The following is a 26,897-nucleotide window of genomic DNA, read 5'->3' on the forward strand; positions in this document are numbered from 1 at the left end:
ACTGTACATGAGCTTTTATGCTTAAAGTAAGTGCTCTACCACTTGAGCCACAGCTCCACTTCCAGTTTTTTGGACATAAGAATCACAGGGACTTTCCTGCTGGAGCTGGCTTTGAACTGAGGCCCTCAGATCTCCCCTTCCTGAGTAGCTAGGTTTACAGATGTGACCCACTGGGTCCTGGCTTCTAGTGACTTTTAAATTGCTACTCTTCAGTTAATTAAGTCAATTAAAATTTCCAATGTTAAACCAAACATCAGGTGAGCTCTGTTGTTTGAAAATTTTGACATGCGTTATAGGAGGTGTTGGTTGACCTCAGAAAAACGTATACAATCAGAAGTCACAAAATGTATTAGAATTAGGAGTGAAGTGTGACTGATATTGAAACTTTTTATGTTGGTTGTGGTAACCAGAGAGTCAATTTTGCCTTTGAAAGGGAGCCTTCCCATCTAAGCTTGGCACTTTACGCACTGACTATAAAGGCCCTGTCAACTCGTTCCAGAGAGAAACAGGAACAGAGTTCCTGAGAAGAAGAAAAAGGAGAAAAATTGTTACATTTTCAGAAATAGAGGGTCTTCTTTAAAAAAAAGCCAGGTGCTGACTTCCGATGATGTCAATTTCTCACTTGCTATTTTGATGTTTTTTAACTCCAGCTACATGTCAAGTGGTTCTAATAACCTGAGACTCTGTAACTTGGAATGACATTGTTCAAGTGAATAACCTGTTTACAAAGACAAGTAAGAGTGCTTGAGTCCCACATGGTTCTTTCTAGTCTCCTGAGAAGTTTCCTGCTGTACTACTCCTCAGTAAAGGCCTCTGGAAGTGTGAAGAGGAGCTGTCTGGTGTAGCCAACCAGCTGAAAACTTCATTTACCCTTAATTCGGTCCTACCAATATTCAGATTTAAATTTCAGACATTGGCAGGAGGATCCACTGAGTCCCATCCATTTAGGAAAAATGAAACAATCTTTTGCATTCCAGTTTGACATAATGAAGACGAGAATCAATGACTACTTTTCTAATATGACATTTGTAAATCATATACAAAACGGTTGGGACTGGTTTATTTCATGCCATCCATCATCATCTCTTTGACTGTAAATGTTCCCCTTCTGTGTTTTTTACTACCCAGAATAATTGTTGAATAAGTACTTGCTAAGAAGCATGCATAATAAATTTCTGAATATTAACACTCAGTGAAAGTTGGTATTATACAACCATATAAAAAATTAAAAGCCAGTTATATGACATACCAATTTACAGGAAATAAATTATGATAGTTTCTTCTTTGATGAAACTAAGGCAGAATTTTTCCTAGAAGCCATCTGCTGGGAGTAGATAATTTTGAAGAACATAATTACTTCACATAATCTCTTGCTTTTTGATTCATGTGTGACTCGAGTTTGTACAACGTGTAATCTTCTGTGGAGAGTAAGGATTGCTGTGCTGTTATAATCATAAATATGCTGATAAGAAATGTTAGTTTCGAGGTGAGCATGGTGGTTCATGCCTATAATCCTAGCTACTCAGAAGGCTGAGATCTGATGATCTCAATTCAAAGCCGGCCCAGGTACTAAACTCCATGAGACTCTTATCTCCAATTAACCACCCCAAAACCAGAAGTGGCACTGTGGCTCAAGGGATAAGGCAGTAGCCTTTAGCTGAAGAGCTCAGGTACAGCACCGAGGCCCAGAGTTCAAGTCTCAGGACCAACACAAAATAATGTTAGTTTCATATTTTATATGTGGCTGGCACAGTGGCCTTAACAAAGAAACCTTATTATTCCATCCATCCAAAGGTATGAGATAAATGAATTTTACCTATGTCTTAATAATTGATAAGCAAAACAGGAGCTGGGAGTTTAGCCTAGTGATAGAGTGCTTGACTAGCATGCACGAAGACCCAGGTTCTATTCCTCAGATAGAAAAAAAAGCCAGAAATGGTGCTGGGCTCAAGTGGTAGAGCTCAAGGCTAGCGTTGAGAAATTCCAGTGCCCAATCCCTGAGTTCAAGGCCCAGGACTGGAAAAAAAAAAAAGAAAGAAAGAAAAAAGAAAACAGAAAAAAGTTCTCCTTGACACTTTTCTCAAAGAAAAGAAAATCAAGAACGATAAAGGACTTGCAAATTGTCCTTCCCATTTGCTGGCATATGGATTTGGCCAGAATTGTAACAGGGAATTCATCTCCACTTAAAGGTGTATGGCTGATGCTAAAAACAACAGGGTTGAAAGCAATTGACAGTGGATAAATAAAAAGCTGTGTATACAAGGATTCTAATTTGCTAAGTTGTCTTACGGGGTAACACAACAGCTGTAGGTCATACGAGTGTGTACTGGGAAAAGGATCTGAAGTATCCAATTGGCTGTCTCTAACTTAATCTCCCCCTTTCAAAGCTAAGAGTAATTATAGCACTTTCTTGGCTAGGAGGGCAGTTTTTGTTGAATTTAAAAGTTTATTTTAATAGAAAAAAATGTTCAGATAGAACACTGTGCTCTTTCAGTTTTCCTGGGAAAGGAAATAACACAGAAATGACTCCATCAATGTTAGTTGCAACTTTACCCTAGATATTAAAATGATTACTTTATAAGTTACCCTTTTCAAATCACAGTTTTAGGACATAAAATCCAACCAGATCTAGTGTAAAAAAACAGAAGTACTTGTTACTTACTGGTCATTGACTAAAATCTGTATGTCTCTATGTGTGTTATACGTGTGTGATTTAGGCACAGTGCATGGGAGTTTTTTTTAGTAGGAGTCTGTGCATGTGATTTATATATCAATTAGTTCATAATATAAAAATTGGGATGGGGTTGTCAATTTTAGAAAGCTAATTCTTCTGATTAGGGTAGTGACTTTCTAACCTAAATGGAAAGATAGAGGGAAAAAGCTCTCTCATTTCCCCCTCACCCTAAAGGCAACAAAATAGCAACCTAGCCAAACATAAAAAAGAAGGAGCCTTCAAACAATCTTGTGAAGATCAAACTGGACTAAAAGGAAAACATCTGTTCATTCAGAAACTGGACTGTCATTCTACCCTTCAAATATGACACAACCAGAGTTGGCTCCTCCCACTTCCCATGCACTATGTTCCAAGAACAGCTCAAGAGTGCCTTACATGTAAACTCTTTCAGAGAATGTAACGATCCAGCGGCTGTAACACACAATTCTTCTATATGCTTGAATGAACAATAGACCATTTTCTCTTTGGAACTATGTTCTTGTAGGTTGTATTGTCAGAGGGAAAACTTGAGATTAAGCCTTAATATCTGTCATTTTCAGCTAAACAAGAATATAGTACTGAAAATTGTGCAAGCTCCTATCAGATTAGAGATGGTTATGTCATTCAGAAGGTCATTTCTATATTCATGATAGCTACTTCCATCATGATAAGCCCAAAGCTCTTTGAACACTGCTATTCATGGCTGTAAATTTGTCTCAGAGTTGAGTCCAACTACATGGAAGAAGTGCTGCCAAGTAAATAGATTTCCCCCACATCAAAATTTAGTAGAAACTTTTTCCATTGGAGGACTATTTTTTATTTATTTGTTTGTTTGTTTGTTTCAGTCCTGTGGCTTACTGAAGGCTAGCACTCTACCACAAGGGCCATAGCACCACTTCTGGCTTTTTCTATGTATGTGGTACTGAGGAATTGAACCCAGGGCTTTGTGTATGCCAGGCAAGCACTGTACCACTAGGTAAAATTCCTAGGTGGGAGGACTAATTTTTAGATCAAACATTAAGTTCAATGAAATATAATAGTAATTTTAAGGAATTGAAATCTACCCTAAATTTGTGTTCATCTTTCAAAATACCCAAATCCAAAAGACATTAAAAAGTATTAATGTTGTCACTGAATAGCAAGGCATATTCATATTGTGGATAAATCGGAAAATGTGAAATGATGAAACAGTACAGGTCAAAAAAGTGAAAAATATTTAGCATAAGTATACTGCATTGAGGAAAAAAAGATAGAACAAGCTATGTAGTTACCTAAATTAATTTACAGGAAAAGAGGTTTCTAAAAGTCCTCCGATGAAGCAAGTGCAGGTAATCTATAGGCGGGGAGTGCATGTGAGGTAATTAGAGAGGCTGCAATGCACTCTGGACTGCTTTGCTAATTGTCCCAGGCAATATGAATCCAACTGCTTCAGAAAAGTAAGGCCTAGATGAGCATTTGGGTAAAGGCCCCCCTTTCATCAGCTAGTCACTAAGTGGCAATCTCTTGTATGCTTTTTGTAAGGAGGATTGATTGCTCTGTAGAATGGGCTGGCAGCCAACACTGTGGTCTTCCATGTCTCCTCAGCCTCTTCTGAGTTTACCAAGTCAGGCCCTCAGGATGGTGAGGGAAAACACCATTTTTTTTTCTTCAGAAGCATCATAGGATGATTCCTTGTTTTTCTTTCATTGTATGAACCTTATAATAGTTACCGAACTTTTTTTTTTTTTTTACTTCAAAGAATTCTCAGTCCCCACTCCACACAAGGTACTGTGAAGGGGTACTAAAGTGCATTTTAATGTAGGGGGTAGAGTTTAAAGGTGCTGTCCAAGCTAAGAACCAAGATGACACTCTGTGTGTGTGTGTGTGTGTGTGTGTGTGTGTGTTTCTTTTTTCAAAAAAAATTTTTAAAAAATGAACAAGAAAAGAGAAAGAAAGGCAATTCCTTCTACCTCCATCTGGGGAGGCAGTTGAGGGAGTCAACAAACTGGATCCTCCCTAGAGGATTGTCCTAAGTCTTAAGTTCAGAGAAAATTGTGTAAAGACCTGCACATATAGACTCATTTATGCGTCCAAAGTAGCAAAAATAGGCCTTTTTTCATCCTTAAGAAAGTATTTGCAAATCTGCTCAGTCATGTTCATAAAAACAGGAGTGGATTCCCGATGCAGTTCATGTGGGCATGCTCTGTGGTGCTAGCGACGTTTGTATCTTCAGCTTGCATGAACATGCTGCTGCTCATTTGCAACAAAACATGACTCCTAAACTACCATAAATAAAATACACATGAAACAAGTAAGTCATTTTTGACAATAATTACTTTTACATGAAAAAGTCACCATCATCTTCAGATATATCGAAAATTAAGACTCTAAAAATCTTATTATTTTTTTTCTAGTTTTAGTTAACAATCTTGCACAGGCCCGATATTCCAAAACTTGGAGCTCTGATCTGCACAGCTTGGCAGGTTTCGCACAGTTTGACAGGTAGGCAAGTGTGAGATATGCATTTCTAAAATTTAGCATATTCTATCAAAACAGTCTGAAATCTTTTTAAATCCCCATAACGACTGTATTTGTGCAATGTCATTCTCAGGAAGCTAGAAAGGAGAAAACAAAATAATGTCTGGAAGATTAATCACAGTCCAAGGTTTCTTAGTCTTCGGTTTAAATAACAATGAACCTAGGAGATCCAATTAAATATAGTGCCTTAAATAGGAGAGGAGCTGGTCCCACAGTAGAATAAATTAAGCAACTAGACAGGAACCGTTTCCACCACAGGTGATTTGATGCACTCCTCATGCAATCTGCTCTTTTCTGCAAGGCTCAAAGAATTTTCAACAGGATGCTCTGAAATATGACTGTCCCCATTCAATGTGGAGACAAATGCTTCCTGGGAAGGGCCTTTCAAGTATGAATGAAATTCCACTTGTGCATGATTAGACCTGTGCTCAGGATACAAGGTATTGCAGGGCACCCCGTTTTCATTTTCAGAAGAGGAGCAGCAAACGATCACAGAGGGGTTGGCAGCTGGGTAGTGGGAAGCATTGTAGGCCTCTTCTGCTTGTCGGGCATAGTCAACAAATTGCTCTGGGGTCATGGTGTACGGCACCAAGGAAAGGGTACCATTTTTGACAGAATCTCTTTCAGAATAGTTCTCAGAGATCTGGCTGGGAGTTCCTGGAATGTGGTTATCTATTTGGTAATACAGAGTTGAAGAGTTGGCATAAAAAGAAGTGTTTTTTGTGTGGCTTTCATGAACAGCAGTGCCATCAGAGTAACAAAGGACTGAAGGGAGAGGGACAACTTCAGCATGGGTGCTCAAACCTTCCACAAAGCTGTCTCTTTTGTCCTCCTCATCCTCCTCTTCCTCTTCTTCCTCCTCTTCCTCCTCTTCCTCCTCCTCCTCTGATTCACTAGGTGCCAGGCTCTGTGTGCTGGAATCAGTGACTCCACTGCAAAAGCTGCTTCCATCTTCCTCCTCCTCCTCCTCCTCCTCTTCTTCTCCTTGGCAATCTAATTCCTCCGCAGACTGCAGGTGCAGCACTGCGGCCTGGGGTTCAGTCTCAATCTCAAAATTGTCTGCAATGGCATAGTCTACAGAGTGAGCCACAGGACCCATGGCACTGCTGTGAGCACTTAACTCACCATGGCAGCCATTCAGTGTGGAGATTTGTTGCTCTCGGTTTTTCTCCAGTTCAAGTTTCATTATGGTGTGCAAAAAGTGAGTCCGGACACGGATAGGATTAAATTCAATTCTACCTGCTGTGTTGCTACATCCTTCTTTAGTGCAGCCACATGGGAAAGACATACGATCCACCTTGGAAAGGAAGAACACAGATTAGTGCTAGGGATCTACTACAAAACATGTACAAATCTATAGCCTCTCAACAACCCTTTTGAATTAAGTAATCCAACTCAAGTCCACTCATGTCAGAGCTAATGACAGTCCAACTGCAAACAGAAAGGAAAGGGGAAATAAAGACTTAAGTCATGAGAACTAACTCCTTTTAAACCTGTATTTTTAAATGGATTTTAAAATACAAGTGCATATTTTATTTAATTGACCTCCTCCAATACTGCTTCAATTACATTCACCTCTGTGACATTACACTCAGGTTTACACTGTTTCTCCTTGCCTCCTCCCTCCATTGGAGTGTAAGCTTCTTGAACAAATCGAATATACTTTTTACTGAAATTCCAGAAGTATAAGTGATAAGGCTTTCGACCTGACATGTGTTCAGCAAGTGTCACTGGACTAACCTCTGTACCTAGCTTGGTATGTATAATTCTAAGCAACCTGTAAGGACTCTTAGGATATTTGCCAATGGCTCAGACTCTGCAAGCGAGAGAGGAAATAGGTCCTGCTTCCCAACTTTTCCAAGAGCAGAGACCTTCCTGGGCTTTGAAGGAGAAGGGCAACTCTTAGAAAGTTACGGTGATATTAAGGAAAAGTAGCAGGGTGACTGTGACAGAGAATCACAAACTCAGGGTCAACTTCCCTGGGAAACATAGCAATACTGTTTCAGTTCAATCCGAGGGAACTTGTCTAGTGTGTTTGAGGCTCTGGGCTCTGTCTAGAGTAACATGTATGTGTGTGCACACAAACATACACACACAGACATAGAGCAGAAATCAGAGCCAATACCTGTAGCAGTTATTATATCTATTTTCTGTGAGGTATAAGCAACTGATCTGTTCAGCTGATGAGATCTGAATTTTCTATCTGCTGTAGTGGCTCTCTTCATTGAAAAACCTGTGTCTGCATATAATAACAGCAGCTCTGGATAGTAACCAGAGATGCATTTAGTCTAGAGATTGATAAACTTCTCCTTTATCAGTTTTAATCATAAAGGCTAAACTATAACCCTCAGATATAATCCTCTTGAGTAGCTAGGATTACAGGCATGAGCTAACAGTGTCCAGCTAACCTTTAAGTTTTTAAAGCATGTAATCAGCCAGGTGAGAATGGTAGGGGATAATTTCTAACATTTGTCATATAAGCTCAAAATTTAGGCTCTTCATTGGAATAAAATGTGTTTTTTTCTGTCTATGGGATTATTCTCATTGTAAAAATTCTCTTTCCATGATTTTTCTTTTCTCTCAATCTTTTATCTTCTACTCAATCTTGGCTACCACAATCAGACAGACAGAAAGTAAGAGGACACTACCTGCTAGGGAATGCTTAGCAGCAGGAGTAACTGCCATAGTGAACTGTAGATCTGTGCATCCCTACTATCACCTCGAAGGCCCAAAATAATAAATATTTTAGGCTTTGAGGGCCATATGGTCCCTGTGATACTACTAAGCTGTCCTGCAGAAGTATGAATGCAGTCGCAGACAAGAGGTAAACCAACAAGCAGACAGACAGACAAACTGGCACTGTCCCCAATAAACATCTGTGTATTAAAACATTTAGATTTAGTCTGTCAACTGATATTTTGTCAACCCCTGGCCTCATCTAGCCTATGTATTTTAGAGTTAAAGAAACTGAGCTCAGAGAGTTTACCTGTTTACCCATTTCAATCAACTAGTAAGTACCAGATGTAACAGCTCAACTTGATTTTCTTAGGTCTAGATCTAGTTACTTTTCCTGGAGTCCATTCTGCCCATAATGATTCATTATACCTCATGGGTTCACGTCTAATAATTATACCCTGAGTCCATTTTGCCTCTAATCAACCATCACAACTTGTTTATGGGTCAGAAAACATAAATACAAAGGGGTGTCATGGTTTCCCTCCCTGAGTATTTTGAGAAACGCCACAATAATCTGGCTTAACATATATTTCCAAAAGGGCTGGGCATGATGGCCTAGCTACTCAGGAGTCTGAGATCAAGGTTCAAAGCCAGCCCAGGCACAAAAAGGCCTGAGACTCTTTTCTCCAATTAACCTCTAGAAAATGGGAAGTGGGGCTTGGCTCAAGAGTAGAGAGGTAGCCTTGAGCTGAAGGGCTCAGGGACAGCTCCCAGGAGAAGTTCAAGCCCCATTAAGCCCCTTTTTCTCCCCCCAAAATTCCAAGAGGTAATGATGTCAGTTCTCTTAGCTGTAGTTTGGGTTGCTTTCACATTTTGTCTACAATACATAGGAATATTGTGATTGTTCTTGAATCAGCATTTCTTTTCTCCCGTGACAAAGTTTTCTTCCACATACTACACATATCATGAAACTCTCAGGGCATGAAATACATTGACATGCAGATCCTTACTTGACACTTAATGCCCGCAAGGCTACAGGTGCAGGTTTCTGGATCACAGAACACTCTGCAGTCACAGCCACAGTCCTCTCGTGATAGACGGATAGCTCTCAGCTCGTGCTTTTCTTCCACATCGATCTTTTTCACACCAGAAGCTCGCAGCAGGGCTCTTCGCTTTTTGGTTGGCAGAGGTTGTAGGAAGAAGTACTCATCTACTTCTGTGTTGTCTAAATCAATATCATCATCAGAAATGTCATCCACTGTAAGAGTGCTAGCCTCTTCGGATTCTACTGTGCCATTCTTAGTCATCTAGAAACACAAGACAGTAAATCAGAAACATCACATGGGCTGGGTTCAGCATTCTCACTTCAACCTTTGTGAAAGTAGGCCATTACACAATCATCATGTACCCAAAGCCCATATATGCTTGTGGGTTCGATCATGTCTTTTTATATTTACTATTTAGGAGAACTCACAAGTGAAAAAAAAAACCAAAGGCATCAAAATGATAGGCTTTTAAATATTTACTTGTTTGAGAAAGCTATAGAAGTGGGACATTCAGCAAGTTACATCATGTTCAAAAATGGACATGTTGAATTGTAATCCCCTTTGTAGAATTACTTAAAAAACACAAAACTTTGTTTTTACACGGAGTGCTTACAGAAGCCTCCCAAGCTTCTGTACTTACAGTTTCAGCTTGGGAAAGTCTAAGGAGTATTTACTCATTTACCAAAGATGCTGGGCATCCATCACTGAAAGCTCTGTTTAAATTCAGTTCATAATGGGCAGCTCCAATGCTAGAATAAATGTGTTCTGGTGGTAATGGCATCGTAGTGGCAGCTGCTAACATTTCATTCAGCAAACACAATGTCCTTGAAATACTAAGTCTGCCTTTCAGGTTTCAGAAAAAAAAAACATGCACACAGGAAATAGTTACGTTGCACTGTGCAATTGGGAAAACAAATATTATCCTACAGGACATTCCAAGGATGAGGGCTTGATATGATGCAATCAGTCAGGATTCTGTGCTCCCAGGAAGACTGAGGGTAGTACTGGCTCATGTTCTCCAACCTACAACTAAACAATAAATTTGGTCCTCAGAGGGGTTCATACTTACCTTAGCCCACAGCCATATCTTCTAGCTCATGAAGACAACCATTTCTCATGTCCTTGTGACTATCTGGCTTCTATTTTTTTTCTTCTCTAAAGTAATCTCATCCATCACTGAGCCCTGAATCAGTATTTCTTTCTTACTCTTACCACCAAATCTTGTTTCCTTCTTACACAACCATTTAGAAAGAGATGATTTCCTATATCAGTAAGATTTTTTTTCCCTGAGAAGCACAGAAATAAATGCAGCAACTCCACAGGAAATAATAAAAGTTTTCAATACAAAAGCAATTTTATTGAGGTTTTCAATGTGTAAATTCCTACTCTTTATTAGTTACAATTATTACTATGTTTGGTTATCTTAATGACTAATAAACTCTAACTAGTTAGTGATCTTCAATAACAGCTAAAATATTCTATTGACATCAGACATCATTCACTTATGATCATAGGAAAAAAATTAAACTGTCCTCTTTGTAGAGGAAACGACATAGGAGCGAGTATGTGTCAGAGCATATTAGAAAGAGTCCTGAGGTTTACTGTCAGAAACCATTTAGCCTTGTTTATTTGAAATACGAAAGAGAAGGGGGAAAAATGATGAGGGGAGGGCGGGAGGGGAGAGAAATGGGGACAAAAACATGAGAAAGGGTATCAATGTGTGATACAGGTGCATCTGGTGAATATAACTGTAACCCCTCTATACATTAACATAAAAAAGTGGCTTTATGTTGTTTAAAGCAATTTCATTGCTCCATGTGAGCAAAATGTCTGGAATCCATATACACAAAATTAAATCATATTTGACCACTTATCTATGTTTGTTAATGTTTCAGAGTTTTAGAGCTTAAATCTATGACCTCAGAAAAACATGCATTCCTCTCTTTGTTTCTTGGTTATTGTTGTTACTGCTGGTATTGGGGCTTGAACTCAGAACCTGCTAAGTTGGTACAATATTACTGAGCCTTACCTCTATTCTTGTACTTCATTGGTTAACTGCAGGATGAGGTCACACTTTGCCTTCCAGATGTGCTCCTGTTCTATGATCCACTTACTTTTGGCTTCACAGTCAACGGGATCAGAGGCATACACAACCAAGTCCAAACTCTCCCATGGAGATGAAATCTTTCAGATTTCTCTGTAAGGACTGGCTTGGTATTACACTCCTCCCAGACATGGTCTCCTATGTAGCTTAGGAAGACAGTCATTTGCCACTGTGCTCAGGAATGAGCTTTCAATAACTTACCTACTCAAGATGGCTTTGAACCCAGGTAGCTTGGATTATAAGCATAAGTAGTATTTCTTTGGGTATATTTATTTATATGTGCATTCCCTTTTAAACTGTAATGGCCACTACTAACTTCTTGATTTTATGTAATTTTAACTTTGATAATTCTACTTTCCTAATAAGTAGCACATTTCTATCTCTAAAATATGATTTTCTAATAAATGCAAGTGTAACATACTCAATCTTTGTAACAAGTAAATCTGTGTGAATATTCTTTCCCATCTTTTCATTCTTGGACACTCAGATTTATTTAAATTAATTCTTGGTTTGCCTATGTAAATGTCACCAAGCATCTGACTCTGTGACACATGAGGACAGAAAGAATATGATTAGTATGATTCATTTTAATACTTTCTTCCCACTTCAGCTCCATATTCCAAGAATGTTTGTGTTTTTGTACAATTAGTAGCAGTATAACAACAATATCTCTAATTCCTACAACTTTTTAAACATTGCTACCAGACTACATGAAATTTAAAAATGAATACTAAGAGATTTCAACAGATAAGCAAATAAAAATTTTTAGGGCAGAGTCAGGAACTAAGGAGGCTGAGATCTGAGGATTACAATTCAAAGCTAGTCCATGCAGGAAAGACCATGAGACTCTTACTCCATTCAATCAGCAAATACCCAGAAGTGGAGGTTTAACTCAAATGGTAGAGCACCAGCCTTGAGCAAAACGGCCAAATAAGAATGCAAGAGTCTGAGTCCAAACCCCTGGACCAGCACACCCCCCCACACAAAGAATAATAATAATAATAATAATAATAATAATAATAATATATGTATATAAACTGGCATCTAACAATGTAAGAAACAAATCAATTTAGATTAACTACTAATTTGGTTTACTACAAATGAATATGCCTTAGAAGTGAAAATCTGCACCACTTACTTTCATGTATTTAAATTATAAAAGTTTTTGATTAAGAAACCTACAGAAATCCTAAGATGGATTGTCAGAAGCTGACATAAATGCAAAAGTCACCAAACCAGATTCTGTTCTCTTCAGCATCATTTCTAGTGCAAGCAGAATCTTTTAGCTCAGGTTGGCCAACTGGCTCACCTTCCTCTTCTCACAGCCATGGTTTGTATGCTGCTTTTGAGACATGTTCTCCACTGTGCCCTGGGAGGCCTTGTTCTGTCCTTTCCCCAGTATATGCTCATCCTCTCCCTTACAACCCAGGTCAAAACTAGACTTTAAATATTTTCAAATTTAATTTCTAAGAAATGAAATATAAGAGAAGTCAAGTCTTTTGGGAGTATGAGGGTTGCTGGTAGCAGAAATTGAACTCAGGCCTGGGCATTGTCCCCTATCTTTTTTTTTTTTTCCCAGTTCTGGGGACTGAACTTAGGACCTGAGCTCTGTCCTTGGGATTTCTCAAGGCTAGCACTCTACCATTTGAATTACAGCACTACCTCCAGCCTTTTCTAAATTTTTGTGATACTGAAAAATTGAACCCAGGGCTTTGTACATGGTAGGCAAGCACTCTACCACTAGGCCATGCTCTTGTTCCTCCCTTCCTTAGCTTTTTCCTTAAAACTAGTGCCCTACCACTTAAGCTGTGGGTCCACTTCTGGATCTTTGCAGAAATAAGACTTTTCTGCCCAGACTGGTGTCAAATCATGATCCTCAGATCTCTTGAGTAATTTTAAAAAACAGGCATGAGCCACTGGTGCCTTGAAGAGTGTTCCATTCTTGTTCACCTACTGATATCCATTAGGATTTCAATATCTAGTGCAATGACATCAAACAATGTCTTTGATGAGCCTGGGTTGCCCCACATACTACTGGATTCTTTGTTCCATGACTATCTTTATTCAAAAGAACAGTCTTTTGTACAATATTTTATTCCCTTCTGACACAAGCATTACCTTTATGTCTTTTTCTATCTGAAAACAGAACCACTGATGAGATTTTTAGACTTTAGTTTGAATGGACCATCCCTACTCCATATTTCAAACAGCTTCTGATTCATCATGATCTCTCTAAGACATACTTATAGAACCTAAATTCTTAACTCCTATTTCAACATACATTTCTCACATCTCCTAGTAAGATTATAAGGTTCTTATGATACTTGATAAAAAAAAAGGCTGGTATCCTAGCATGGAATTAAAGTCTGTTTAGAAAATGACATTCAGAAACAAGTATTTTCAAATGCTCACACTATTTTTTGGTACACATGTTCATTGAGGAATTAGACCATTTCTCATCGAGTGTCTGCACTAAGGTGTGTGTGTGTGTGTGTGTGTGTGTGTGTGTGTGTTTATGTGTGTATTTTAAGCACACATAATTATAGTGGTGCCTCCTTAAGAGCTTCAAAAGAGTTTATAATGGCTTAGAGCCCTTTAATGGTTTAACGGATGTAGTGGTATGTGCTTGTAATTTCAGTGTTGGGCATCCGAGTTCATAATATCAGAGGGTTGAAAGTTCAAGGCCGTTCAGAGCTACATAATGAATTGAAGGCTGATATTAGTTACCTAGAGAGATAGTTTCAAAGCAAAACAAAACAACAAAAACCTGAAAAGTGAAAAGTAAGGGTTTGGCCTAAAGTTCAATAATACTGCACATGTGCATAAGTTTATGTACTTAATATTCTCAATTTCTGTATTCAGTCCCCATCAACACATATAATACAATTAAAGGGGACTATCAAACAATCTAGTCTTTGTAACTTGCTGTTTTACTCTATTCATTGATATACAAAAGAAAGAGAAACTGAAGACAGAGACAAAAGTATGTAATAGAAATAAGTATGATACAACAATACTAGTAATGGTCTTTGTGTCTGTGTTCCAGGAACTGTTCTAAGCACTTAACCTACATTAGCTCATTTAACATCACAAAAATCTCCTGGGGGAAATATTATCATATCCTTTTAATTGTTGAGAAAACTGGGGCAGAAGAATATTCAATATCTTGCCCAAGACCTCAAGTTGTAAGGGACGGCACCAAGATATTTGGCCATAGGTATTTTATCTTACAACCTACGCTCTCAAAATCAATGACAAGTCCTTGTATACATTGTTAGTAGGTGAATATTGCTTATTTATGATAATTACCCATTTTTAAATAGTAATCTCCCATTCTTACTTTGTATTATTTACTTGGTATATTTGTACATATAAAAGGAACTTAATCTCAATGGACTGGATTAAAGATTTAGGGAATCTAGTCATTTTAATCCATTTCATGAACATTTCCTAGCTTAGATGAATGCAAAGCATTTGTGAGCATCTACTTCTGTTGCTGGCAGGGGAGGAAAAAGAAGACTTTCATATAGAAGCTTAAATCCAAGAATGACCAGCAGGTCAGCACACAATGGATGTACAAGGTATCACTCATACAATAGTAACTTCAATTGTTTCAATTGTTTAACACAGGAAAATCATAACACATTCTTTAGCCTACAAATCATTCAAAAGATAGGACTTGAATGAGATTAGTCTTTTCTTGTTCCATAAGCACAAAACTTAAAACAAAATAAACAGCATCACTTCAGTGAGCAGATTCTCTTTTACGCAGTCTCTATAGATGATTAGTAGTAATTTGATTCATGACTTGATTTAAGGATCTTGACTGTATTTTCTCTACTACATTTGTAGTAGAGAATTATTAATATTATATAGCAAGGCTCTTAAGGCATGTGTGCATGCATGATTTGTTGCTTTGAACCAACCATCACCATAATCATGAGATTTATATCCTAAGCCACTATATGAACTTCAATGTTCGTCAAATGAAAAGCACATTAACTTGTGTTACATAGATAGAATTAAAGCATGGCAATTTTATAACCTGTTCCATGTATAGACATGAATAAACAACTCCCAAAGCCTGGTAGAAAACTTCATTTTCCCATTTATACATACCTGAAGAATAAGAAGGAAAGAAGACAAACAGGCAAGCTAGGTACAGAGACAAAGCAGAATTATCTAGTTTTGGTTCTGATTGCATCATCTCTTCCATGAAGAAAATTGAGTGGATTCTCAGACTGCTCTGAATAAGATACCCCAAGGAAATTTTGCATTCAAAATTTTCTTTCCATGTTATATTCTAGATATATTCCATTGTCATTTTATTATCAATGAAATAAAGGTTTTGTTGCAATTAATTGTCCCAAATAATTAGGTTAAAAATGATTATAAGGAGGGAACAGATAATGAAATTGTAGGTTATCTAAAACATTAAACCAAAAATGAAACAGTTCTTTTCAGCAGTCAGATAGCTGGTCTAGTAACCATCTAATAAGTAAAACTTCTTGGCCCTTACAAAATTATTAATATGTGGAAATAAGACAGTAAACCAAATTTATTCCCACGAACACCATTTGTTGTCTATTATAGGCCATGAGTGTGGCCTATTCCCCTAGCATACATGAAGCCCTGGGTTTGATTCCTCAGTACCGCATGCACAGAAAAAGTCAAAAGTGGTGCTGTGCTCAAGTGGCAAAGTGCAAGCCTTGCCATTGACAATGCCCAGGCCCTGAATTAAAGCCCCAGGACCGGATGATGCTATTGATAGTGGCCCAAGCCACTATCTATCTATCTATCTATTTATCTATCTATCTATCTATCTATCTATCTATCTATCTATCTATCTATCTATATCTATATCTATATCTATATCTATATCTATATATATATATATATATACCAGGCCTCAATTGCATTCTTTGTATCAGTTAACTCACTTAATTTTTACTAAATTTTCTGAAGAATTTTTTAATAGTTGGAAAAAAGTAAAACTGGCCCAAACCTAATGGAACAGGTAATTTGAGATGGTTCTAAAAATCAAAGTCAGGTTTATTTGATTCCAAACCTTGATATAAGCTGAGTAAAAATACTTAAGACTAATGATAGAATTCAGCTTAAAAAGTGCTTAATTTGTTATATCAAAAAATAAAGTTTTGTTTTAAGTTCTGGAAACAAAAAAAGACTAATGGTAGAAAAACATTGAATGAAAGGAGTAAAAGAGGCATTGGATTCAGGATGCTGATTAGATTGAATTGCTGATCACAGTGCTGAGGGTCAGCAGGCAAAAAAAAAAGCAGAGCATGGTCCCTTTGAATTAGCTCATTCAGAGCGAAAGAACATGATTCAGAGAACAAGAGCTCAGAAGGGATGAAAATAGATACCTCATCAGTTAGCATTTCCCTTTGGGAATCTATTTTGTGCGCATGTGGAGGCAGCCTTTCTAATGAAGTTTTCATTAGAAGATTCTAGTTGAAGCTGGTTGAACTAATGTGTAAATCTTGTTATTCTCAGCCTATTCATTTATCCTAGATTATATTAGTATAGCTCACTATCTAGTGTCTTCATAATATATTAGTTGGACAACTGGCTCATGTATTTGTTTTTCTCTATCATACTGTGAGCACATTAAGAGCAAAGACCCTGCCTTGCTCTCCATTTTAAATTGGACCTTGATAATTGTTAACTAAATATTTTTCAATCAACAAATGAATGAGTTGCTGTAGAGACCATGGACTATATAGAGATTGTGAGTATAAAAAACATAATGAATTTATAGAAATAGCAGGGAGGAAGAAAAGATAAACATAAAGAGAAGCTAGGTACAACGACTAAGGAGTGTTACCTAATTTCTTTTCTGATCACATTGTCTCTATCAAGAAAAAAGACCTTCAAGCCAGATGTAGGAGAACAGGGGCATCAGAAAGAACAAGATGGGTAAGGAGTACTCAGTTGTTTTGTGTAAGCATTCCCAGGCCCAGTGATTTATGCTTAAAGCAGTAAAAAAAAAGCTTGAAGTTATAATTGCTCAGTATAACATCTGTGCAGAGTCATGACAAAAGGAATTAAACAATGATCCAAATGGAAATGAGTTGTTTTAAACAATGCTAATTCTGGATAACAGTTTTCTAGAAAGAATTACTTAAACAGATGGCCTTTGTACGTGGAATAAAGGGGAGCTGTAAATACCAAACTACTGCTTAGGTTCACTGTAGAGAAAATATCCATAAAAACAAGTAATCTCCATGCCTAACCTCAACATGAAAGCTCTGGGCCTTCACTCCTGGTGGTTGCTGTTCCCAGACCACATGGGTTACAGTTGGAAATCCAGTGCTGAGATTTTTCCCCCTCATATTTCAGACAAGAATCTTATTCGGAGAACTTCTCATTCCTTGGCTCTGAGAACATTTCTGATGCTCTTGTCATAGAAAGATGGAATACAATCTAATTCCTGGAAGTATGGTTAGGTGCATGGAGGTTTGGTTCTTTGAACAGGGAAAATGTCTCTAGGTAGGAGTGAAGAAGGTGCTATATTTCTAGCTTATCCTCAGCAGTGGCTCATTCTAACTAGATTTTCAGTGAATACCAAGGTGGGGTGATCAGTGCTGTGCACTAACTCTTTCATTGTGGCCAACAGTCACATTAGTGAGGATCCATAAGGTAAGCATGACACACATTCAGATAACAATGTTTATTGAAATTAAATCTGGGATGCAAGTTTGGCCTAGTGGTAGAGTGCTTGCCTAGTATGCATGAAGAACCAGGTTTCATTCCTCAGTAATCACATACATAGAAAAAAGTGGTGCTAAGACTCAAGTGGTAGAGCTCTATGCTTGAGAAAGCCCAAAGACAGTGCTCAGGCTCTGAGTTCAAGTCAAGACTGGCAGGAGAAAAAAAATCTAAATATAGCAGCCAAGTGCTGGTGGTTCACAAATATAATCATAGCTACTCAGGAGGCTGAGATTAAGGATCTTGGTTTGAAGCCAGCCTGGGCAGGAAAGTCACAAGACTTTTATGTTTAATTGACCTCCAAAAATTCAAAAGTGGAGGAATGGGTTCAAGTAGTACAAAACTATCCTTGAGCAAAAGTGCTCAGGGACAATGCCCAGACCCTGAGTGTAAGCTCTAGGACCAGTGTGTGTACATGCATGTGCACACATGCACATGAGTGCATGCACATGCACAATAAATACAACAAAAATGCATTGACCATTTTATAGGATATGGACAGCAGTAAAAAAGGTTCTTATTCTGGGAAATAATACAAAATTGTGATTTTATCATGATACACACTTGGCTTTAAAAGAACTGAGTTTTAGTTATTTTAGTTTGATAGGTTATTTTTCATTTTTTGGTTCATGACTATTTTCTATTTTTTGTAATTAAAGAATTTATTAACATTGATTATTCCATCATATTTCAAATGTCATATTTAACAAACAAGTATTCAAGAAGGGAATCTCCCCTTGGTTATCTCATATTGTTACAGTATCTCACTTTGTTACCTGATATATCAGATATATTTGTGTTTGGTTATTTGAAATTGGATAGGGAAGGGGGGAAAACAAGATGAGGGGTGGGGGGGGAGGGAAATGGGGACCAAGACATGTGAAAGGGTATCAATGTATGTGAATTAATGCACCTTATATTTGGCAAATATCATGTAACCCTTCTATTAATTACAATAAAAATATATGAAAAAAGAAGGGAATCTCTATATACAATCACTGGCACTTAGATTTTTAGAACATAATTAAAATTAAGCTGAGGGTTTGTATGTCATAGATACATATTAATATATGTAATAGAATATTATGTCTCTAGAATATACAGCCCATCATAGATTTTTATGCCTATGTAATTTTGTTTATATCTTCAAGAGCATATCCATAATCTTGGTATCCTAACATTGTTGTTGTACTGTTTGGATCCAATATTCACATATTAAGGATACCCTGCACCTTTTGTTCCTTTGGTCTTGACTTATGTCACTCAACATGATTCGCTCTAATTTCATCCACTTCCCAACAAATGCCATTATTTTATCCTATCTGTTGTCTATGTAGACTTCCATTGTGTGTGTGTGTGTGTGTGTGTGTGTGTGTGTGTGTGTGTGTGTACATATATCACATTTTTTGGATCCCTTCATCTGTAGTGGGGCACCTGGGTTGTTTCCATCACTTGGCTATTGTGAATAATGCAGAAATGAACATGGCTGTGCAGGTGTCCTTATCATATCCTATGTTATGATGTTCAGAATAGATGCCCAGGAGTGGTATAGCAGGATCATAGGGAAAGTCTATTTTCATTTCTTTAAGAAGCCTCCACATTGCTTTCCAGACTGGCTGAACTAGTTTACATTCCCACCACAAGTGCAGTAGGGTTCTTCTTTCTCCACAACCCCGTCAGCATCTGTCATTGTGTGAGTTCAGAATATTGGCCATTCTAATAGGGGTAAAGTGGTATTTTAGGGTTTTTTTATTCGCATTTCTTTTATGACCATGGATGATGAGCATTTTCTCATATGTTTCTGCCATTTTAACCTTTTCTTTTGATCAGTCTCTTTTTAGTTCCCTTGCGCATTTAGTGATTTGTTGGGTTTTGGGGGGGAGAGTTTCTTGAGTTCCCTGTAGATATTGGATATTAAGCATTTGTCTTATGTATTATTTGTCTTATATATTATGTACTATTTGTCTTATGTATTATGTCTCATGTATAAATACCTTTTCCCAGTTGGTTGGCTGTCTTTCTACTTTAGTAGCTATGATTTTATCTGTGCAGAAATTTTTTTTTCTTTTTCTTTTTTTTTTTTGCCAGTTCTAGACTTGAGCTCAGGGCCTGAGCAATGTCCTTGGGCTTTCTCAAGTCTAGAGCTCTACCACTTGAGCCTCAGCACCACTTCGGGCTTTTTTCTATGTATGTGGTACCAAGGAATCGAACCCAGGTCTTCATGCATGCTAGGCAAGCACTTTAACCACTTGGCCAAACTCCCGGCCCCTGTGCAGAAATTTTTATGTTTAGGTAGTCTCATTTTATTGAGTCTCTCTCCAATCTGTTGTGACCCTGGAATTCTGTTCAGGAAGTTTTTGCCTGTGCCTATGAGTTCCAGTGTCTCTCCTGCTCTGTCGTATAGCTGTTTCAGGGTTTCAGATCTGATATTGAGGTCTTTGATCCATTTTGAGTTAATTCTTGTGCATGGAAAAAGGCTGGAATCAATTTTTAGTTTTCTGCATGTTGCTGCCCAGTTTTGCCAGCACCAATAATTGAATAGGCTGTTTGTTCTACTGTGTATCTCTGGCTTCTTTGTCAAATACAAGTTAACTATAAGTATGTGGTTTTATTTCTATATCTTCTATTCTGTTCCATTGATCTTATGGTCTATTTTTATGCCAATACCATGCTGTTTTTGTCATTATGGTTCTATAGTAGAGTTTGAAGTAGAGTTTGAAGTAGAGTTGCATTGCTCTTTTTGCCTAGAATTGTTTTGGTTATTCTAGGTCTTTTGCTGTTCCAAATGAGCCTTTGGATTCTACCTCCTATTTCAGTAAAGAATGTCTTTGGGATTTTGATGGGTATTGCATTGAATTTGCATATCAATTTTGGCAGTTTTCCCTACCCATGAGCATGGGGTGTCTTCCCATTTCCCGATATCCTCTTTAATTTCTTTCATTAGGCTTTTATAGTTTTCATGAAATAATTCCTTTAGATCTTTGGTTAAGTTCATTTCTACATATTTTATTCTTTGAGGGGCTATTGTAAATGGGATCATTTACTTGATTTCACCTCTTCTGTTTGTGTATTGTTGATGTACAGAAAGGCTACTGACTTTTGCAGGTTGATTTTTTTATCCTGCCACTCTGTTAAAGTTGTTTATTTGTTCTAGGAGTTTTGGAGTGGAGTTTATTGGGTCATTCAGGTATAGGATCATGTCATTTGTGAATAGGGATAGTTTAATTTCTTCTTTCCATATGTGGATCTCTTTGATGTCCTTCTCTTGCCTTATTGCTCTGGCTAAGGGTTCCAGCCCCATACTGAAGACAAGTGGAGAGAGTGGGCATCCCTGTCTAGTTCCTGATTTTAAGGTAAATAGTTCTAGCCTCTCCATTTAGTATGATATTGGCTGTAGGTTTGTCATATATGGCTTTAATTATTTTAGGGAATGTACTTTCTATTCCTATTTTTTCTAGCGCTTTCAACATGAATGTATGTTGTATTTTTTCAAATATCTTCTCTGCATCCAGAGAAATTATCATATGATTCTTATTCTTAGCTCTATTGATATGATTTATTACATTAATTGATTTGGAAATATTAAACCAGTCTTGCATCTTTGGGATGAAGCCTACTTGATCATAGTGTATAATTTTTTAAATTTGTTTCTGGATTTTGTTGGCTAGTATTTTACTGAGGAGTTTTGCATCTGTGTTCATTACAGAGATTGCTCTGTAGTACTCTTTCTTTTGTTGGGTCTTTCCCTGGTTTGGGGATGAGTGTGACATTAGTTTCATAAAATGAGTTTGGTATGGCTCCTTCTGTTATTTTTCATTTTCAATACTTTTTTCATTTACTACTAATTTAATAAAGACAAGCAAAATGACTAAGATCAACATATTGAAAACATTTTATGTCATGATTAAGCTGTATTCATTCCAGAGAAACAGTGCTGGTTCAATAGATGCAAATAAATAAACATAAAACAAGATATGGAATCAACCCAGGTGCTGCTCAGTAGATGAATGGATCAAGAAAACATGGTACATATACACAATGGAATTCTATGCTTCTACTAGAAAGAATAACATCATCCCATTCATAAGGAAATGGAAAGACTTGGGGAAAATCATATAAAGTGAAGTAAGCCAAATCTAAATAAACATAGGCTGTGTAGTTTATCTTATTTGTAATAATTAGCATTATGTCTAGGGTAGCTAGCAGGGGATCACAATAGCTCAAATACTTGTATTCATATGACCATATAAAATGCTGCTAATCGAAATAACTCTAAGATAAGAAAACAAGAGAATTTTCCCCCTCTCTGTAATGAATGTTGTTATTTCTATTTCACCCTTAATTTATCTCTGTTGTCATCCTTTGTATGGTATATAAGTTTATCTATTTTGGGGATGGGAAGGGGAATCATAGAAATGTTAAGACTAAGGAAAAAGGGTAAACCCATCAACAGTGATACTCACAAGCCTCTATGTTGGAAATGAACTTTACACTTTGAGGGGAAGAGAAGGGGGATGGAATAGTGGGAGAATGTGAGGGAGTGTGTAACAATGCTTGACAAGAATTGCACTAGTCTCCTTACTTATCTAACTGTAACCCCTCTGTACATCACCTTCACAATAATAAGAAAGAAAGAAGAAAGAAATAGTGCTTGAGCAACTTCATAACTACACGTAGAAGACTAAAACTAAACCTCTGTCTCCCACCTCATACGAAAATTATTTGAAAATGGATCAAGTACTTTAATGTAATATTTGAAACTTTGAAACAACTTCAGGAAAACATAGACAAAAGATCCAAATATATAGGCATGGGCAATTGCCTTCTGAATAGGACTAATTGTTTAGGAAATAAGAGTAACAATTGGCAAATGAGATTATTTTTTTGAGATTTTATTAAATGTAAAAGCTTCTGAAAAAAATCAAAGGAAACAACAGAATAAAGAGACAATCCACAGCTCTTTGTAAGTTAAAGTACTGATAATCAGAAAATATAAAGAACTTGAAAAATTAAACACAGGAAGAACAAATAATCTAATAAATAAATGGGAAAATGAATTGAATGTAATTCTTGGGTGAAGTACAAATGGCTAATACATCTATGAAGAAATGTTCAGTATCCCCCATAAAAGAAATATAAAACAAAATATCACTAAATAGCAGTCAGATTCTATCTCACCCTAGTAAGAATGGCTGTCATCAAGAAAACAACTACTGGTTGAGATTTTGAGAGAAAAGGGACTCTTACACAATACTGGTGGGAACATAAATCAGTGCAGCCTTTATGAAAATTAATGTGGAGGTTCCCTAAAACCTAAAGGGAGAAGTGCTATCTGACCCTGCTATTCTACTGTTAAACATATATGATAAAGAACTGGCTGATGTAGGATTGAGACACTGGCATAATCATGTTTCCACTACCTCTAGCAAACAGATTCCAGCACACTACTAGATTCACCCCACATTTAAGTCAGGAAAATCAAGACATTTATTTCTTATTAAAAAAAACAGCAATTTTTCTTGAATGGGGAGAATGTAAAGATTTCAATACATATGCTTAATTGTTCCATTTCAACTAAAATACCAGCAATATTTTGAAAGAACTTATTCTTAAATATGCTACATATGCACAAAGCTGAAGGCCCCCTGTCAGTCTCTATCACTTTGCTTGTATTTTCCCTGTACTTGTCAAAATAGGTTGTACATATTTTAGGGCAGGTATTTGGCACAACAAACTTTTCCATTTGGTGCTGAAGCAGATCTCCATTTACGAATGCATTTTTGGAGGTTTGATACTAATTCATCTGTGATAATAACTTTTAGAAAACAGTGAAGTAATTTTTTACAGAATTTACAGGTGAGGTTTTGTAGAGAGAAGTGGGGATCAAACTGCCATGATGACAGGCCAGACAGGCAAAGAACCATAGCATGGTGAAATTACTGAGCTCTTAAAAAATACAGGTTGCAGATAGAATCTACCAGTCTCTCAAAAGTCCCAAATCATTTATCTTTCTCTGGACATGTAAGAGCTTGGCTGGAGAATCGATCACAAGAAATTTGAAAAGAATAGAAAGCCTGGTGATACAAGTAAAGTAGAGAATTGTAACGTTGCATGAGTAAACAACTAAACAAATGAAGTAGTCTTAATTACAAGATTTGAACTGAAGAACTTCATGCAGGCACTGTTTTTTAAAAGAGTTGATTACTAACAGATGAGTTTAAACTCAAGCATGTCTCATTATTTTACATGAGTACAGAAGAGCCCACAAGAAACACATGATTGAGAAATTCACAAAAACACATAGTCCTGCAAGCGAGTGGAAATGCTAGCAAGAATGTGGATAAGCCTACAATCTCAGAAACCAAGAGCTACCCAAAACAGGCAAGTCACAATTATGGAAGTTAAATTATGTTCCTAGAACAAGACACAGTATTATAGAACACAGAGGCCAAAGGTACATTAGGCCCTCTAGGACACACATATGGGTGCCTAATGTATCTTGCAAATACAGGAGAAATGGGAATAAAAGCTAATTTGTTTAGCAGTGTGATCCAAATGATGAACTCTAAACACTTAATTTGGAAAAGAGTATAGTATTAAGTTGACTATACTGATTACTGTGAAGTGCATGACAGATCTGAATGGATTTGACAGAGTATAAAGGCTCCTCTATAATTTAGAAACCTGGAGCTAGTTATTTCTTCTAGGAACATGCATTTTACTCAATCACTTTTCTCCATAAGTGGTTTTATAGATAATGTTTAAAACACCCACAACAAAGGATGCACTTGAACCCTCAAATAGAATTGAATTTGTTCTACCAGTCCACCTCTATACGTAATTTCTTATTATCTGCAATTGATGATTTAGAAGATGAATTACTAAGTTTAATCAAAATCAAATTGAATTTTCCTACTATGTCTCCAAAATATTTGCTCCAAGGAAATATCTAGAAGTGTGTATGTATAGCTTTCTTTTAGTCATACGTCCCTATTAAAGCTCCATGGCAAGAAAAGCAATTATATAAGGAACTCTACTTGGAACTCAGGAGAGATGCCCTAGAAAAACAGAAACTCAGTGGAAGAGTTGTTTCTTATATAAATAGAAGGAAAACTACCTTGGTTGGTTCCAAGCTCAGTGAATTTTCCCATTCTACCCAATGAGAGCTTCAGAAATGTTTGACTTCAGGAATGTTTGACTTGCCTTCCCTCTGTCCTCATTTGACTCAACTCATTGTCACACCCACAGGATCATCTCAGGCAGAGTCCAAGTGAGCAGAGGTAGTTTTTTTTAGCAAGCCTTTCTTTCTTCTTTACAAGTGTCTTCTGATCCAGTAATTCTTCTATAGCTTCATCCAAACTAATGGAATTATTTTAATGGAATCATTGGTTTGGGGTATTTGCCTGAGAAGAATTTAAACTCCAAAACAAACATCATATTAAAAATGGAACTTCAGTAGCTGCCAGTGCCATTCTCACCTAGAATTCCAGCTACTCAGGTGGCGGAGAGGCAGAGAGATGAGGAGCACTGTTCAAAGCAGGAAAGTCTATGGAATTCTTCAATTACTCATCAAAAAGCCAAAAGTATGGCAGGGAGTTTGGTCTAGTGATAGAGTGCTTGCCCAGCCTGCACAAAGACCGGGTTCAATTCCTCGGTATCACATACATAGAAAAGCCGAAAGTGGTGCTGTGGCTCAAGTGGTAGAGCACTAGCATTGAGGAAAGCCCAAGGACAGTGCTCAGGCTCTGAGTTCAGTCTCCAGGACTGGCAAAAAATTTTAAAAAAAGCCATAAGTGAGGCTATAGCTCAAATGGCAAATGGTAGAGTGCTAACCATGAGCAAAAGAAGCTCAGGAACAGTTCTCAAGCACCAATTGCAAGTCCCAGGACAAGCACATAACACACACACACACACACACACACACACACACACACACACACACACAATAACCTGGTGCCAATGGTCACACTTAAAGTATTAGCTACTCAGGAGGTTGAGATCTTGGTTCAAAGTTAACCCAGGGAGGAAAAAATCTATGAAACTTTTATCTGTAATTAACCACCAAAAAGCAGGAAGCAGATCTGTGGCTTAAGTGATAGAGCACAACCCTTGAGCAAAATAGTTCAGGGATATAGTGTCCAGGCCTTGAGATGAAGAACTAGGATGATTTAACCAGCTTTGTTCTACTTTGTTGTGTTTCTGGATCATTACTTTGAAAGTTTCATCCTATGTAAAGGAGCTCCTATTCCTTGCTGTAATGTTTAGGGTAGCTGTTCTTACATTGAGGTATTTGCTCAATTTGGAATTAATTCTAGTGCAGAGTGATATATAAGGATCCAATTCTCTGCACGTGTATATCTAATTCAGCCAGCACCATTTTCAAAGAGATGTTCTTTCTATCCTATGTTTTTGGCTCTCTTATCAAAGATTAGTGGTCAGAGGTTATGGGTTCATTTCTGAGTCTTTTGATTGTAAGCCAGACCCAAATAGGCTGCATGAATTTCCGCATTTGTAATAACTAGAATACATCTAGGATTATGTCAAATAGAGGATCACAATAACTCAATGGTTATGATGTTTATAAAATAATGCTTAGGGAAGTGAACTCCAAGAAATGGAAACAAGAGGGAAGAGGGTTGTGTGTGTGTGTGTGTGTGTGTGTGTGTGTGTGTGTGTGTGTGTGTACTGTTTGTAGTTATTTCTTTTATCTTTCTTTCTTTTGTCCCTCCAATTTATTCCCTGTTGTCACCATTTTAAATTTTTGTACCTTTTGTCTTGTATATGAGTTTACTTCATTTGGAAAGGGAATCAAAGAAATAGTTGGATGAATCAATGCAACATTGATACTCACTAGACACCATGTTAGAAATGCACTTTACCAATGTTCAAGAAGTAATGTACTCACTACCTAATGAATGTAACTGTAACCCCTTTATACATCACTCTGACAATAAAAAAACAATGCTATGCACTTTACAACTTGTTGGGTGAGAGTGGGAGGAAAGGAGGGTGGGGTAACACTTTCAAAAAGAAATGTCATCATTACCTTATTTATGTAACTGTAGCTGTAACTGTAATTGTAAGAACCAGTATCCGCACCAGAAAAAAAAAG

At 37.2% G+C, this 26,897-nt stretch overlaps 1 protein-coding gene across 1 annotated transcript in view; it reads right to left on the reverse strand.

Moving 5' to 3' along the window:
* Positions 1 to 4,441: 4,441 nt before the first annotated feature.
* The window catches only part of Csrnp3 (cysteine and serine rich nuclear protein 3), a 100,108-nt gene continuing 77,652 nt past the window's right edge, over positions 4,442 to 26,897 (reverse strand). Inside the window, exons 4-5 of the mRNA XM_090342718.1 lie at positions 8,917 to 9,213; positions 4,442 to 6,527 (exon numbers count right to left, since the gene is read on the reverse strand). Coding sequence (XP_090198844.1) covers positions 5,463 to 6,527; positions 8,917 to 9,213 — 1,362 coding nt within the window. The 3' untranslated portion in view covers positions 4,442 to 5,462. The remainder of the gene's footprint in view (positions 6,528 to 8,916; positions 9,214 to 26,897) is intronic.

Source organism: Megascapheus bottae, chromosome 12, assembly GCF_031878675.1.
Source record: "Megascapheus bottae isolate mThoBot1 chromosome 12, mThoBot2.hap1, whole genome shotgun sequence".
NCBI classification, from domain to species: domain Eukaryota; kingdom Metazoa; phylum Chordata; class Mammalia; order Rodentia; family Geomyidae; genus Megascapheus; species Megascapheus bottae.